Source organism: Dicentrarchus labrax, unplaced genomic scaffold, assembly GCF_905237075.1.
Source record: "Dicentrarchus labrax unplaced genomic scaffold, dlabrax2021, whole genome shotgun sequence".
NCBI lineage: Eukaryota > Metazoa > Chordata > Actinopteri > Moronidae > Dicentrarchus > Dicentrarchus labrax.
In genome coordinates, this window is record NW_026136714.1 from 27,282,936 (window position 1) to 27,299,577 (window position 16,642).

Below are 16,642 nucleotides of genomic sequence, written 5' to 3' on the forward strand. Positions count from 1 at the left end.
ACTATGTGGATATGTGCTGTATGTTCCCCACAGGATTATCCCTCCATCTCTGGGTGACTACTTGAACTTTTACTAACATTACCAGCACTTAAGGGGAGACACTACAAGTGAATAGGGTTAGGGTAACATTTTAACTCACAAAAACATCCACAGTTGATTGACCACTGTGTAGGATTTAGTTGCATCCAGTGTTTGGTTTGTCACTCCTGGGCTACTGTAAAAACAAGGCAGTTTAACATGGCGGACTGCATGGAAGGCGACCCACGGCATCAGTAGATAAAGGTAAGACTAATGTAACGAAAACACAACAATTCCTATTCAGGTGATTATACACTAATGAAAACATACCTATGAATATTGTATTCCATGACAACAGATCCTCCTAAATGATGCACACTGGACTTTTAAGTCAATTATTTTTAAGTTTTCTAAAATGTTTAGATATGCAAATGGGGCATTATCTAATTAAAAATTGCATACATTTCTAGAACAGAAATCTGAATATTGTGTGGGGATCAGTGGGGATCTTGGATCCCTTTTGATCACTCCATAAATCAGGCTATGAATGATATATCAACAAACCCCTTAGTAAATCCTTCAGAACATAGATCAGAATAAATCTGAAAGGTTTGGTGTATGTAAGTGCTACTGAAGTGGAGTGGAAAGATACACATATATAGCAATACACTACAGGTGAAAAGGGTAAAGATTTTAAATAATAGATATCACCAGTTGATACATTAAGACATTTTATTTTGTTTTCTGAAAATATATGATGTGCAAATGAGGCACTATCTAATGCTACCTTTTGGTGAAATCTGCAGACACAGAGACAAAGTGTAGTGAAATAAAGACCTAAATGTGTATTAAGAGTGTTTTATCTCCACAATTCTAAAAAAAAGAAAAGAAAAATAGGCCAAAATCTTTTTGTTTGCAACCCAAGCTGACTTTCTGGATGTCAACAGAAAGGGAACTTGAAGCACCTGGGAGTCTTGATGAGTTATGGATTTGGTCAGCCTTCAGCCCTTGCCGACTTCTTGGGAATGTGTCTGTTAAGCATGCGAGTCTGCAAGTGCAGTGTTAGTTAATTTACCTTTTACCAACACTGTGGTCCATGTGGAAAACAATTTCTGGATTGTCATGACATTTGTTATGGTCCCCAGAGGACAAATCTTAATGTTTCTTTGAGTCCCATCAAAATCTAACTGTCAGATTTTCTTTGCTGGGCACACTTTACTGACAGTGAATTATTCCCAGTTCGAGCCCCACCACGGGTAATTATTCACAGACAGACATGTCTTACCTTTTTACACATGAGATACTCACATGGGCTTTTATACAACATATTACATTTCATTATATGTACAGTATCTTAGAATTATTTAAACAACCTGAAACCGTCATCATGATCATTGTCATAAAAATCCCCATGAAGACACACAGACACACAGTCTCAGCCCTGCATGGCCTCATCATCCATCTCTGCTCCCCAAAGAGCTATTTTTAAACATTTAACCCCTCCTTTCAATAGTGCAATCAGACCAGTGGCGCTCAGCTCAGGCTGACAGAACTGGACCAATCTGTATTTTAAGATGTTACTGTAAAAACCACAGCACAGCCAACAGAGAACATTAGAGCTGCAGCAGAAGAACAATATTAACTGTATCACATGTGAACCAGCTTACTGTGTTGGGATTTTTTCTTCAGCACAAAATAAATGATCGATATAGACTGAAAATCATCACAGAATAGCAGTAATTATTATCTAAAACTATTGGTGTTGTTAATTATTCGAAGACTATAGTTTTGTTAATTGTTTTAACCAAATTGAGGTGTAAACCATCAGAAGCATTAGTGTTATCAATGGAATGTGACAAGTTGAAATAAGTGAAACTTGCCATATTCTTTGTGTTATCTGTCTTGCATTGTTTGTTTCATTGTTACTAATGCCTGTATAGGCACTCTTGAAAAGCAAGCTTAAGCAGTTTTAATATCAATGAGACTTTTCCGGTAAATAAAACATAATATGAAGTAATAAACAAAGCCTATATGAAAGTGGAAGGTTTCTCTGTGCAGGGCCTACCAGCAGGATTTGTGACATCACAAATAGTTTGGAAGAAGTCCTGGTCCAGTATGCAACTTCTAAAGTGTGATATAGAAATGTGAATGGGCATATTCTTCGATTCTGGACGTTTTAATGAGGTAGAGGGAGTAGATGCCTTTTTAAGGATTTTAATGTGGATTTTTTATTTTTTTTTGGCAGAAAAACATATCAGACACACATTATTGTTCCAAGCAGACGATTTGTATATGTCTGAAGGGGGTCTTTAAGGCTTTTAGGCTTGGGCAGTAACGCGGGAAGGGGTTGGCGATCCATGTTGAAGTGCTGCCAGTGAATCCCTACACAAAGGCGCTGTATTAGAAAGGTGGAATCATCTGTCATAATGTAGCTCTGAGCTGGAAGTGGCTGCAGAGGGCTGGGTGTATTAGTGCATTAGCTGGAGTTGGGGTGAGGCCGCCTCAGACCTTGGCTAACAGAATGGAGAGAGCACACAAGGCAATAGAAAAGCCATTAGAAGCCTTATTCAGCCCCTAAAAGTGTTGCCCGAGGACAGCCATCAGTTCAACAGCAATACTACACCCACACTGCGCGAGAGACTGGAGACAGACCAGGAAATAACAGGGACTGACTCATACAAACACGATGAACCAGCTTTATGTTTAGACTCCGACTAAGACTGCTGATACCTGACACTTTTAATAGACTACATCTTTATATTTGATCTTTTCATTTTAAGAAAAGGAAGCGCACTTTCCTCCACTCAATATATACTTAGGCATTCTGAGTAGACAGGGGGGAGACGGGGGTTGTAGTAGAGCTGGATGACAAGTGGCAGTGAATGGTCTGCACTGTATCTTGTTGTTGCTGTCTTCTAGCCGCCTTGTAAACATCCTGCTCCCCAGAGCTCCGTCTGATAGCATCTGAAAGTCTGCCTGCTGTTCACAGGTGAGTGGATACTATGTCACCAGGGGGGACTCATGCAACTAACCCTAACTAGCCCTGACAAGCACTGAAAAGGCTGGTGAAGCCAGCAGTGCCCTTTTCTATGAGAAACAGGGCTTACTGAGACACTTTGCAACACTCAAAGGTCCAGTGTGTAACATTCAGGACGATTTATTTTCAGAAATGGAATATAATATTCATAGCTATGTTTTCAGTGGTGTATAATCACCTGAAAAATATGAATCGAGCAGGTCTTTTATATCTATATACCTTTCATACAAGCTATTTATATTAGACGCTGTGGGCCACCTTCCATGGAGTCCACCATGTTGAACCATCATTTTTCTACAGTAGCCCAGAACAGACAAACCTATCTACTGGCTGTAGATAGGACCTTTCAAGTTTTTCAGAAGTTTTGCAGCCACTGTCTTGGAAGGCTGAGATGTATTCAAATGGTTACAATCTGTAACATCACCACTAGATGACACTAGTCCTTTAATTACTAAATCCAAGTTAGTTGTAGGTTATCTTTGATCTAAAATAAGATTATCCAAATCTACTCTGCTTACTGTACTGCAGGGATCACAAACTACAGCAACATTATGTCAAAGATATAATCATATCAATTTAAGGTACCCCTTCATATACAGTTAAAATAAAAACACAATTCTAAAAAGTAATTGCAAAAGAAAAAGGTGCCCACAAATGTGTGCAAACGTTTGATACAGGTTTCGGGCCTTCATTTGTTGTTTGTCTGCGAACAACAAAGATAATATAAAATCCTAAAAATAATATAATAAATGTTTTCTACACACACAGCTATGACAAAGCATAAAAAGGCAAGCACGCCTGTCACAAACCAGAGTTTATGGCTAAAAGGTCTTGGGGGTCTCCTAACAAGAAAGTGACAGCCTGAGTTTTGCCCTCAATGCCCATCAGAGTCACAGCTCTGGCAGAGACAGACGAGGGCCCGTCCCATCATGATGGATGCCCACTCTGATGAAGAGGACGCAGCCGGGTCCCACAGCGGCAGGAAATGAGACAGCCGTCACTCCTTCCTTGAAAATTCAATCAGAGAATCCACCGATCATATTCAACCGATACAGCAACCTCGGCCCGCATGGTCAGAGCACATTACCAGTCTGTCAGTGATCCAGGGGACAGGAAGAGGAGCTGTCTAATGATGGATGAAGGAGTGATGTTAACCCCCCAACCCTTACACTCCATATGGACTAATTCTGGATTAACACCTCGGTTTAATGGGGATTATTCATCATGTTAATGGCGACAGCGGCTAATACTGACTGAGCAAAGGTCTTCAATCTTCATTGGGAGATGTTGGAAGGGAAGATGTTAATGGGAGCTGGAATCAACATAACCAGAAGGACCATCAACTCAACAAGCAACGGTAAAATGAGGAGGCCAAGCAGGTTAAGAACAAGCAAAGTTCTTACTGTGAATTTTCTGAAAGCCACTATATCTTTCTAACCCTCTGATGCTTTGGATTTGGATCTTCAGCTCACCCTGGATCCATATTCTTAACATATATTTTAGAATTTACATGTATCTATAATTTTGTCATCAGAATTTGTTCATACTGTGATTTTTTTGTTGGTTTGTTCTGTACACATTACATATTTTATTTCTGCCTAAGCATAAGACGCAATTCAGGAAAATAAGGAGACAAATGCCAAATCCTTTGACACATCCTGCATTTAGGCTACTCATGCACTCAGCAGAAATGAAGATTTCAGATTTCATTTCATCTGTGGTTACTGCTGGTAAAAGCCATTTTTAATACTTCAATTCCCAGACTTCAGTCGGAAATGTAGATTTGTATTACACATCGTTCATTAGTGGAAACCAGCATATGTAAAGTAGCTGAAATGACAGAGGAGAGCAACTGGTTTATCTGTTTACAGAGCAACCAAACAAACATGGATTGAGAGCATTCATCCTGTAATTGTGTAATGATAATTTAGTCAAGAAGTGGACCTTTTTCATCACATCATGAGCAGCCTAATGTCTAATCACAAGTATTAGTCATCAACAAAATATTGTCAATTATTAATACAAAATCATGTCAACATCCACACAATTCATCTAAGCTGTCTGACGTCAGATCATGTCTCACAATATACCCGTAAATAATCTGAAGCACATGATTTAATAGGCTTTAATGGAAAGAACATGCTGAAGAATACTGATGACCATGCTTGGCTTCAGGGGCCCTCCAGATTCATCATCATGTACCTGAGTCGGACAGTTTCCACACAATAGCTCAGCTCAGTAAAAGGAGTTGTTTACCTTGGTGTCATGTTGGAGGAGTGCTGGTTCTCACAAACCGCAGAAAGAGACTGTCACCTGCCGATTTTCATCGAACAGCTCATTGTGGATATGTTTGCTTGCTGTAATATTTCAAACTGGGCAACAAGGGCATCTCTCAGCTCATTGTTTTGGTTTTATGGTCCCCAACTTTACTGTTTTGGTCAATTTTGGCTCTCATCAACCTCATTTCCAGCAGCAGCAGGCAGCTGTTTTCAGTCTGACAAAGCTCTGATAAACCCACTGTACACTACCTGTCCGACACCAAGCAGCAGACTGACACAGTTAGCAACTAGCTGGTGAACACGGTGGAGCACTTAGCACGTAAACATTCTGAAGGTTCTGCCAGGAGTTGGTGGAGACCAAAAAAGAGCTAAAAGGAGAGTAATTGGTGGATTTACATTCATCACTTAAACACGTTATCCGTATCAACTTTAAAAGTACAGGTGTGATATAGCTTCTATTAGTGAGTTAAAATTACAAACAGTAACACTGGAGAATGTGCCCACATCGTTTCCAATGAGTCTCTACTATGTGAGTAGGCAACTGGAATCCAGTTTTAGAAAAGGAGTCAGAGACAATGAAAACTACTATATGCAGAGGCAACTACAGTTAACAATGTAAATTAATGAATGGCTATTGCTGAAATAATCCAGGCCATAAAAAGTTGGGGCTTCATACAGTGAATGCAGATTTAAACAATCTGTGTGTAAATAAACCCCTACATTCTGCTAGCTCCCTCCCTCCCAGCAAATTAAAAAAATGCAGCATAGAGAATAATATAGAGGGCGTGGCCTTGTAGCTACGAGCTGTGGGACGCAGGAGGTAACACCAACCAGAGTGACAAACTGACCACCGCTCTGTGTCTGCCCTGGAAACACTGGAGTCCACTGGAGCTTTGACAGTCACTAGAGGCACATTCACAGCTGTATTGTAACGTTAGGTGAGCTAGCAGCTCAGGGAGGCTAACTCTCCGGTATATGTGTTAGTGTCGGTACGGCTACATAGCAGGTCATAGTCTGCAGAGTGGACACGTTGGGTTTATAAGAGGGGTTGGTGATGAAAGCTTCCCAACACATACATCACCTGCCTCCAGATCAGCCAATAGTGAAATTCAACTGCAATAGCAGCTGCAATAGTTTGAATAATCTTTAACAGTAGAGGTAGGTCACTATGCTTATTTATAGCACAATATGTAGAAATAAAATACTCTGCACTAAAATGTCAAGATCTGAACCTTTATCAATCAACAGCACTACTAAATACCCACATACACATACATAGATTTTCAGCTGAACAAAGTGGTTCAAAGCATTAATCTGCTTTCACGCTTTAAGGGGTAAAAAAGAGCTAATTTGTCTCGCTGTCCATGTTCCTGTGTCCAATACTTGTGTAACTGTTACAGTGGGGAAACAATTATTTGACATCAAAGTAGCATCAAAGCAACATCCCCTATCGACCACGCCTTTTCTTGCTCTCAGCAACCAAACTACTATTAATTGCTTTCTAGCTCCCTCCCCTCTTACTGTGTTGCTGTTTCCCTCTTTCAGCTCGGTTAGAAAAAACTTACCCTGCTAAACACACATTCTTTTCCCACTACAGCTGTTAAATAATTTAACCTATTACATAATTGTTTCCTTGGCATGATATAATCCTGCCTTCATGCAAATGACAGAGAGCTGTGATTTGTTTCATGCTAGCAGTAAGGCTATGGTGCTGTGGTCCTAATGGGAGCTGTGGCTGTGTGTGAGTCATCCTCCTCAGGCTCTTATGCTTGCCTCTAATCATCCCCCCGAGGAAGGATAGGAGGGGAAGGAGCAGTCAGGAGGAAAAGCACATTGTCTCAGCAAAGATGAACAGGACAGCCTGTACATTGACACTGACATACTTTCCACAGACTGGTTTTTAACTTCTCTGGCTGGGCAGTACACTAAATATTATCAGAACTGTACAGAAAAATACAATTACAGTCACTCTACAGTACACACTACTGTTTGAATGCTGTCTGTGCAGAGTTTGACAAAAGAAAGATGCTTTCACATTCATCTGCTGAGAGTGGAAAGTTTCTCTGTGCTCATTGAATATCTGATTTTAAGGGGCGGGGCCTACTAGAAGGATTTGTGACATCACATATAGTTTGGAAGTCCATCCAGCATGCAACTTAAGTGATTAACATTTAAGGAGGATCTATTGTCAGAAATGGAATATAATATTCATAGGTATGTTTTCATTAGTGTATAATGACCTGTATGAATCTCCTAAAAATACGAATCTTTTGTTACTAGAATTAGTCTTTTATATCTATATACCTTTCATACAGGCTATTTATATTAGACGCTGTAGGCCACCTTCCATGGAGTCCGCCATGTTGAACCGCCATGTTAGCTACAGTAGCCCAGAGGGGTCAACCAAACACTGGCGTTAGATATTGGCGTTTGTGGTTTTGCGCATTTTCTGGCCCCCATATTTTCTCCTTCATGCTTGGACGGGGAGGGTGAAGCCAGGGAGTTGCAGTCTGTAACTGCACCACAAGATGCCACTAAATCCTACAGACTGGACTATTTGAACTAATGATATTCAAAGGAATATGTTGATTTAAGAGTTGTTATTTCTAGTTAAATGCACTGCATTTATATAGCTTTTTTAACCAAACTGCTTTACAGTTTGCATCTTTACACAAACACTCGACAACAAGTTACTAGGCAAGGCACTGCTCTGATCATCAGGTGCAATTCAAGGTCCAGTTTTTTACACAAAGACACTTCTACATGTGGACAGAAGGAGCTGAGGATCAAACCGCCAACCCTGAGATCGGCCCACAACCTGAATCATCATGAATATAGCTAGCCTTCTAGCTGTGTAGGAAGATGGTGTCCCCATTCTTAATCCCGCCCACAAAGCTTTGATTGAAGTGTTTAAACAGCCATCAGTGAACACAACGGCTGTGAAAATGTAAGATCCTGAAACCAGGCAGGGCATAGATGCTGCTCAAAATACACTAAAGTTACAATCTAGAGCCAACAGTTCCTCCCTTCACAACTCAACAACACAGTAAAACCGTGTCTATCTGGAACCCCCAGGCCTTGACAGACATGGCGCTTTAGAAACACTATGACGGCCAAGATGTGTCTCCTGTGAGTGGACTCACGTTGTAGAGGATGTCAACCCATCCCTCCATGGTGATGCACTGGAAAACGGTGAGAATGGCGAAGAGGATATTGTCAAAGTTGGTGATGCCAAAGCTGGGTCCGATCCAGTACTCCTTACAGGCGGTGCCGTTGCTGCAGGTCCTTGCCGGCGCCTCCAGGCCACAGGGAAAATCTGCCGCCTGCTCACCTACAGCCACAAACATAGAAATACACAAACTGAAGTATTTGTAGATGAAGGCAGGGGATGTATTATGTGAAAGAATCTCTTATGCTAAGATACAGAAAAATCATGCCAGCTTATGCATAATATATGGGTTTAACTACAAAGATACAGAGGATGGCAACATTTAAGCTGAGTGCATTTGACCTCATTTCCTGTTTTTATCCACAGTGACTTACAATTAGAGTTCAACCAGTGCTGGCTCTCCAATGTTGACAAAAACATTCAAGGTTATATATATGAGATTTAAAACATTAATATAGCAGCAAACAACCATTTGCTATATAAAGATTTCACATATGCTACACATTTTTCCTTTCAAAGTTCCTCACGTTTCCAGACAGTCTCTGAACATTTTTCAGATCAAATTTGATTTACAAATTATGTTTATTATGTCAATGAATGATTGATAAAATCCAATAGTTAACATGTATGTTGTTAAGGCCCAAGCAGCAAAGCACTGCGAGGACCCTATGGAAACTGCTTGGGTTATTATTTTATTCCCCAATGAATCCCATTTTTGGAGGTTCCAATCACTACATAAGTGTTTAGATAAGGCTGATACTCCTTTTGTTGTTTGTGATGCTATTCAAAGATATTGCTGCATTTTCTTTTAATTTGGTTGCAGATTTGTACGGATTTGGTATAGTAATAAGCAGAGCTGGTGCTAAGCATAGGCTGCATAGGCTTTTGAGTAGGGCAGCAACATGTGGAGGGGGCCACTGCCAAGAAAATAGCACCACAACAAATGATCATTAATCATAATGGTTTATACAGCGCATAACCACTTTTAGCTGTCATTAATGGTGACGATAGCTTCTTCATGTCTCTCCTCTGCAGAATAGAGTATGGGGCTGCCTGCCACCTGCTTTGTTGTTACACGGTGCTTGTTAATTTAATAGTGATTACATTTTTTTTCCAGTGAGATATTATTGTTTATGTAATGACTTTGCTGTTCTATATTTAGTTATATTTAATATAGAATTAAATTCTAATTCTTGTTCATTTGTCTTGCTAATGACTGAATGTAATGTAAATGCGTACAAACTGTGTGTATTTTTGAATTAAAAACTGTAATGATAATAGTCTAAAATTATGTGAAAATGCATAGTTTTCAGTCAAATAACGTCACCATTTCTTGGGTTAACATTCCAACGTTTTAACGGGGCAGAATGGTGTGTTTTGTTGTTTCAAGTAAATTTTATTCAAATGATGAATGAATGAAAGATACACATAACAAAACTAATTCCGGTCCCTAGCCCTGAGCCAGGGCTTGGTGAGGGTGGGACCAGCTGGCCTGTGTATATGTTGGAGCATATAATGGTGAAATTTGAGAGACCTCAATAAGATACAAGACAATGGAGTGTTTTTGGCAGCTATAGTACAACAAACAAAGGTGCAGAAAGGGATCAGGTTTTATGTCACTGTACAAACCATTGAAAAATGTCCTCAGCCATGACAAACTCAACTTATGCCTTGGTTAATACCGAAAACTTGTTTATGCCTTGTTCTCCTCTTGCTCACCTGTGTCTATCCTGAAGCAGGTGCGATGGAACTTGCCCATGTAGAAGTCGAGGCCAATGATGGCAAACATGAGGATGGCGAAGAAGAGCAGCAGGCCAATCTGCAGCAGAGGTACCATTGCTTTCATAATGGACTTCAATACCACCTGCAGACCTGATGCAGACAAAGAGAACATGCTTTTGAAAACACAGGAAATAATTTTATTTCATTATGTTTGTTTTGCCTCTGTCTCTGAACAGGGTTAACGGCTGATGTATCAGGGCTTTTGGTATAACTAGTAGATATCTGGAAAACGGATATCCGGGCCAAGAGTTCCACTGTAGCCTGATTAGCAACTTGATACGCAAGAATGAGAAGCTAATAAAACTGGAGCGGCAGTTGTCAATGGGCACAACACCAGATTTTTTTGAATGACTGAGCACAACAGTGTTGCAGGCAGTGAGTCTGGAGTCATTGGTTCTCTTGGTTCACAAAATTAAGACGGAATTACGCCAGATTGCATTTCAGACCGCATAAAAAGTGGTCTGAAAAGATTCTTGGTCTTGGGAACATATCTGTGAGAAAACCCAGTTTGCCAGAAATTCTGTTTATATAGCACTGACCTGTTTCCCCAATTCCCCAGTCTACAATAACTGTATCTGCTGCCAAATTAGAGAAGGATATGTTTTTTAGTTTGTTTTTTTTTGCTACATTTGTTTACCCCACCAAAGTTGCAGGAAGAGGTCAGGTCAGGTCAGATGGTGGCTGTACAAAGAGCAAGATTGTTATTCTAGAGTCCAGGGTGTGCATCATGACCACCATCACAGTTTTCAATTAAACGCTAATAAATGATTCTCTCCTATGTGCTGCCATTGCAAAAAAACAAACAAATAAGTTGTCATTTTACTGATAGGTTCAGTATCAACATTTTACATTAATCAACAACATTTACTCATTATGTTAGTAGAAAATACACAGATCAGCCATAACATTAAGACCAGGGTGCCCAGGTGGTCATAATGTTATAGCTGATCGGTGTATAATGCAGTCTGCATTATGTTACCTTCAAAATGTATTTAGTGTTGCGAGTTAGTTTTATATACATGTAATTTCTACAATATAACATTTTATTTCTGTCACAAGATAATTGATTTAGATGATTACTTTGCTTTGTTCAACACCACTGAAATACCACACTATCTTTTGTTAGAATGCTTGCTGCTCACTTATCTGCATCACCATCATGTGACAAATGAAACACATGTAGGAGGAAAGCCAACATGTTATTTTGCGTTCACACGTTTGGTTCCATGACATTTGTGTGTGTATTTTCTTCCCAAAGGGTGTGAGCTGTTGCAGGAAAGGTTGCAAGGTGTGTGTGCTTGTTCATACTGCTGGGTCTAACATTGTTTTTTGTATGGTAAACAATTGTATGCTGAAGTTATTCTTTAAGTGCAACTGTGCAAACACTTTTTAGCTTATACGAAGAACATTGCTTACTTAACTACTTCTAAACCTTTCATCTGGACAATTACTGTTTAAGGTGAAGTGAATAACACTGATTATCTGGTTATAACATGGCTCCTGTCAGTGGGTGGGATATATAAGACAGCAAGTGAACATTTTGTCCTCAAAGAGTTGGTCAGAAATGTGATAAAATATACTTCAAATAAAGCAGGGGGCAGGAAAATAAGTTTATACACCGGGCAGCGTGAAGATTGTGAGCGACTGTAAGGCCAAGGGAATAACACTGATTATCTGGTTATCATGGCTCCTGTCAGTGGGTGGGATATATAAGAGCAAGTGAACATTTGTCTCAGAGTTGACTGTGTTAGAGCGCAGGCAAAACTGGGCAGCGTCTTGTGGGGTGTCCGGGCCACATTGTGATGGCAGTGGTCAGTATCTATCAAAAGAGCTCCAAGGAAAAGAACCAGAGACAGGGTCATGGGGGGCCAAGGCTCATTGATGCACGTGGGGAGTGAAGGCCTGCCCGTGTGGTCCGATCCAACAGACGAGCTACTGTAGCTCAAACTGCTGAAACAGTTAATGCTGGTTCTGATAGAAAGGGGTCAGAATTTGCAGTTCGTTGGTATGGGCCTGCACAACATTCTGACCACCAGGGTGCCCAGGTGCTCACAATGTTATTGCTGTACATGGCTCATAAAGAACAGAATTATTGCTAGGCGCTAGACATACCAGTGCTTTAAGTTGTTAATAAAATGTTACCAATGGATCCTTAAGCCAACAAGACACCTGTGCAAAAATGCTGAAACAGGGATAATATGATCTAGTTTCCTACCTCCAAACACTTTAACATCAGACTCAAAGGCCTTGCACACCCACACAGGAGTTTTCACATATTCTGGCTGATTAGACCTCTGCTCACACTGAGGGTGGGAGTTACGCTAGAATTACATGATGTCACCATACTCCATGTACCAATAAGAAATATAAAAGTGTAATTTGTCCCACCCTGACAGGTTCGACAAGGCTAGCAGAGAGTGGTATTTTTCAACCTGGACCCTATTTTACCACATTTTTTGTGTTGAAGTCTTATTGTATGACTTGTGAGTTCAAACTAACATATTAAAACACCAAAGTCACACAATAAGACAAGCAAACTGACTGATTGAGGCTGATCAAACTTGTCAAACTCACTGTGACAAAAAGCCTAGATGGTGTTTGACAAGAAATAACTCCAGCATGTAACTCCACATAAAACCAAGAATTGGCATTTTTATATTTCTGACTATGTGCTGATTAAACCAATGTGATACATTTAGTTAATTAGCCAGTTTCCAGTCTTTGTGCTAAAACTGGCTAATATCCTGACTCTAACTCAGTTTCTGGAATCTCTTTTATTGTATTATAATCAGTGTAGTAGTTACATTAATTGTGATAAAAGTGTTCAAATGTGAAGTATACTTACTTGGAATGCCGGAGACCAGTTTGAGCGGCCGCAGTACTCTCACCGCCCTCAGTGTTCTTAGATCAAAATCAGCCCCCACAGTGGCCAGGATTCTGCACACACAACAACAGCATAGGCTCATTACACTGTACACTGTCAGCAGCTGTTTGTCCAAAACACATCTGCACGAAAAGATCAATTTAGGTCTTACATGTAGCATCTTAAACATCAGTTAATCATTATCTAACAAATGAGACAATGTTAGTGACAGCTGGGGAAGTAATGCAAGTAATGTTGCTCACAATTAGAACACCACAGCACAAACTGGTGACACTGATATTGTATGTACCAGCTTGTATACACACGATGCATTTAGACACTTCTATTATAATCAATACAGCTGTCTAAACCGGCTGCTTAACAGTAACGTCTATTCTGTTTCTCTTTTGTGTCACTACAGTTTGGCTATCTCAGTGCTGCTCAAACGCGGGTTATACAGTTTGGCTATCTCAGTGCTGCTCAAACGCGGGTTAGGAGCCTGAATGCATCCTGGGTAGATTAATTAGTGTGCCTGGAAAGCACACTACTATTATTCCCCGTGCTTATTATTATTCTTCCGTACGTTTTTCGGTCGACTACTCCTCCCGCAGTTTTGGTCGCACATACACAAAAAGGTACCAAAACGTGCGGCTCGGTGAGGACATTAGTGCTGACTTTTCTAAGCGTTTTGCTTTCAAACAGTTTGCCGATAAATCGCCAAAAAATGAATGGGTGTGTATTGGTAGAATGGCCAACCGCTTTCAACTGCCGTTTCAGTTAGAGTGGAGAGTGAGAGAAACATTTGTTGAAAAATGTATTTGTAAACTGCTCTCAAGGCCACAAATGTCACTCTACAGAAATAATTTATAGATAGAAACGTAGGTAAATCCGGAAACGCACTGATGCGCCAGCAACGCCCTCTCACAGCCCCATCTACTCCCATGTTAATTGGAGAGAAGAAATTTTGAAAGGAGCTCGTTGCACCTGTTCTTCCTCAATCTCCCGAGGTCACATTTTTTAACTTTAGCCACTGAAACTCGGCAGTCCCATAGTCAACAAGATGACGACGCTCACGGTCTTTTCGGTTTTCATTTCGGTCGTTTTTGGTCATTCCTGGCCAATGGTTCGAGGGGATTCATTTTGAGATTTTCTGTCTCTCTCAGGAGTTGGAGACTCAAGTGCTTTGGCCTCCCTGGTTGCCACGACAACCAAAGCCTTCCTGTGAACATACACATACACGCACACACATAGCTAGCTAAAGAGAATGACAAGGTATTAAAATGCTATTGCTAGCTAGAGAGGAAGACATGGTATTAATATATGGGCCAGAGTCAGGCACACTCAAAATTTCTTTGGGAATTTTCTAGTTAAGATTTAAGATTGACTTCATTTATCCCTATTCTTTTTTTCACTCTTTTTTATTTTATACACACACAGGCTGAATTGCACATGCAGGGCTTGTGGACATGCTAACATGGAGAGAGATGGTGGAGTGATGGGCTGCCACGTTAGCAGCGCCCCAGGAGCAGTTTTTGGGGTTAGATGCCTTGCTCAAGGGCACCACAGCAGTGCACAGGGGGCGAAACTGGCACCTCTCCAGCTACCAGTCCACACTCCATACTGTGGTCTGTTGGACTTGAACCTCCGATTCCCAAGCCAAGTCCCTACACACTGAGCTACTGCCGCCTATTCCACTACACAGGCTGCGTAGATATGATGTAAGGTTTGAAAGCTTCAAAATGTTGTATTCTTTAAAAAGAGAAATATCTACAAATACTACTCAGAACATTGTACTATTGAAAAAGTACTAATCTCTCAACAGTGTTGAAATATGACTGCATTATTGTAATTGCCAGAGGTGATAAAGTGTGATGAACTGGAATACTGTTCAATGATGCAGTATGTTGATGACTGTCCAAGAACAAATTACTCGTTGAAATCCTGAAGCTTTTCAAAAGCTGTAAACACTCCTTTTACTTTAGGAAATGTACAAGTGCACAAAACATCATTGCTGTAAACACCACAGAAAATAACAATTTTCAGCTGCTAAATACAGTCAAAATGTATATGCAAAGCTTAGAAATAAAGCATGAGAACGCACAACTGCAAATCAACATTTTGTTTATGGATGATGATTTTGGTGGACTATGAGTGAGAAAGTTCTCAGCTGTTACTCATGACATGATGCATGGCTGCAGACAGATAGTGTTAAAGAGTTAGTTCTGTCACAGTCTGTCCTCAGCAGAGTAAGACTGATATGAAGATCTGAAAATGGTACAGATATTTAGGTCATATGTCATAGTGATGTCATCAGGTATATTTCGGGATTGGACTTAAACAAAATTGTGAGGTGGAAAGAGGTACTAGACAGTGTCTGTGTACTAGGTGACAGGTGACATTTAATAATTACTCTATCCAGTTGCATTATGGCAAGTGTACAGTAGGATCATCATCTTTATTAGTCATTTCTACTAGTATAGTAGTTACTGTTGCTATTGTTGTTGCTGTGCATCTTTGTCTCTCACACCACATAGTATATAGACACAGCCTATGTAAAAAACACATTCTCTGGAGGATTCAAGAACACACAGTTGACACAGTCAGTCAACATGAGTATTCCAAGTTAAAGCACTATCAACGTGTGCACCAAGATACTTATAGGACTAAACTTGTGGAATACTATTTGACTTTTTGATTTTTATTCCTTTAAAATAAAAAAGCACATTGTTATTTCTGTAAATTCCTATACTTAGATGATTAGTGGTGTGGTGCTCCTAAAATTTTCAGTAGGGAGCACAACCCTGGAAGTGCAATACTAGATCACTGGAGTGGTCGTTTCATATTGTTAATAATATTACTACAACTCCAAGAATTACCACAACTTCAGTTACAACTGTTGCTAGTATTATTCCTCTCTCTAACACTCGTAGTTTGACTATAACTAATTCTATTGCTCATAGGGAAGGTTTCTTTAATACATTTAACAGAATTTAAAATCTCTTTATTGATCAAAAGAAGATTCTTAAAAAGTGAATAACCTTATGAGAACATAAATGTCTGTTTTGACATTCCGTCATGTTGGATAGGGTACTGTGATCATATGACAAAACAAAGGTTTAAATGTATTCAGAGAGAGTAGTGCTAATCCAGTCCTGCCAGGGCCCCATTGGTGCAGCCAACCCTATGCAGCATGTGCATCAGTCAGGAGGCACAACATGTAGAATAGCAATGATCCCTGTGTGTTGGTATGCAGAGCGGTGTACAGCAGTAAGGAGGGGCAGGCAAAGAAAGAACAGCATTGCTAAACGTATACGTTAATCATTCACAGCAGAAGTTCTTTATAAGCTTGACACGACTCTTCCTGGTTGAGCTGCAGCACAGCAACAACTCTCTCTGTCTGTTGCATTTCCTACATACTCAAGACAATTCACCCTTCCTGAGTCCCGCCCCTTTTGGAAGCTCGGTCAGCTTTCTACTTTCCTGTACATAGAGAT

General features: G+C 40.2%; 1 protein-coding gene across 4 annotated transcripts in view; it reads right to left on the bottom strand.

Moving 5' to 3' along the window:
- The window catches only part of cacna1ba (calcium channel, voltage-dependent, N type, alpha 1B subunit, a), a 156,738-nt gene that overhangs the window by 106,061 nt on the left and 34,035 nt on the right, over positions 1-16,642 (bottom strand). For all 4 annotated transcript variants that reach the window (XM_051422242.1, XM_051422244.1, XM_051422240.1 and 1 more), the window contains exons 4-6: positions 13,131-13,222; positions 10,223-10,375; positions 8,478-8,665 (exon numbers count right to left, since the gene is read on the bottom strand). In XM_051422242.1, the coding sequence (XP_051278202.1) occupies positions 8,478-8,665; positions 10,223-10,375; positions 13,131-13,222 (433 nt within the window). The remainder of the gene's footprint in view (positions 1-8,477; positions 8,666-10,222; positions 10,376-13,130; positions 13,223-16,642) is intronic.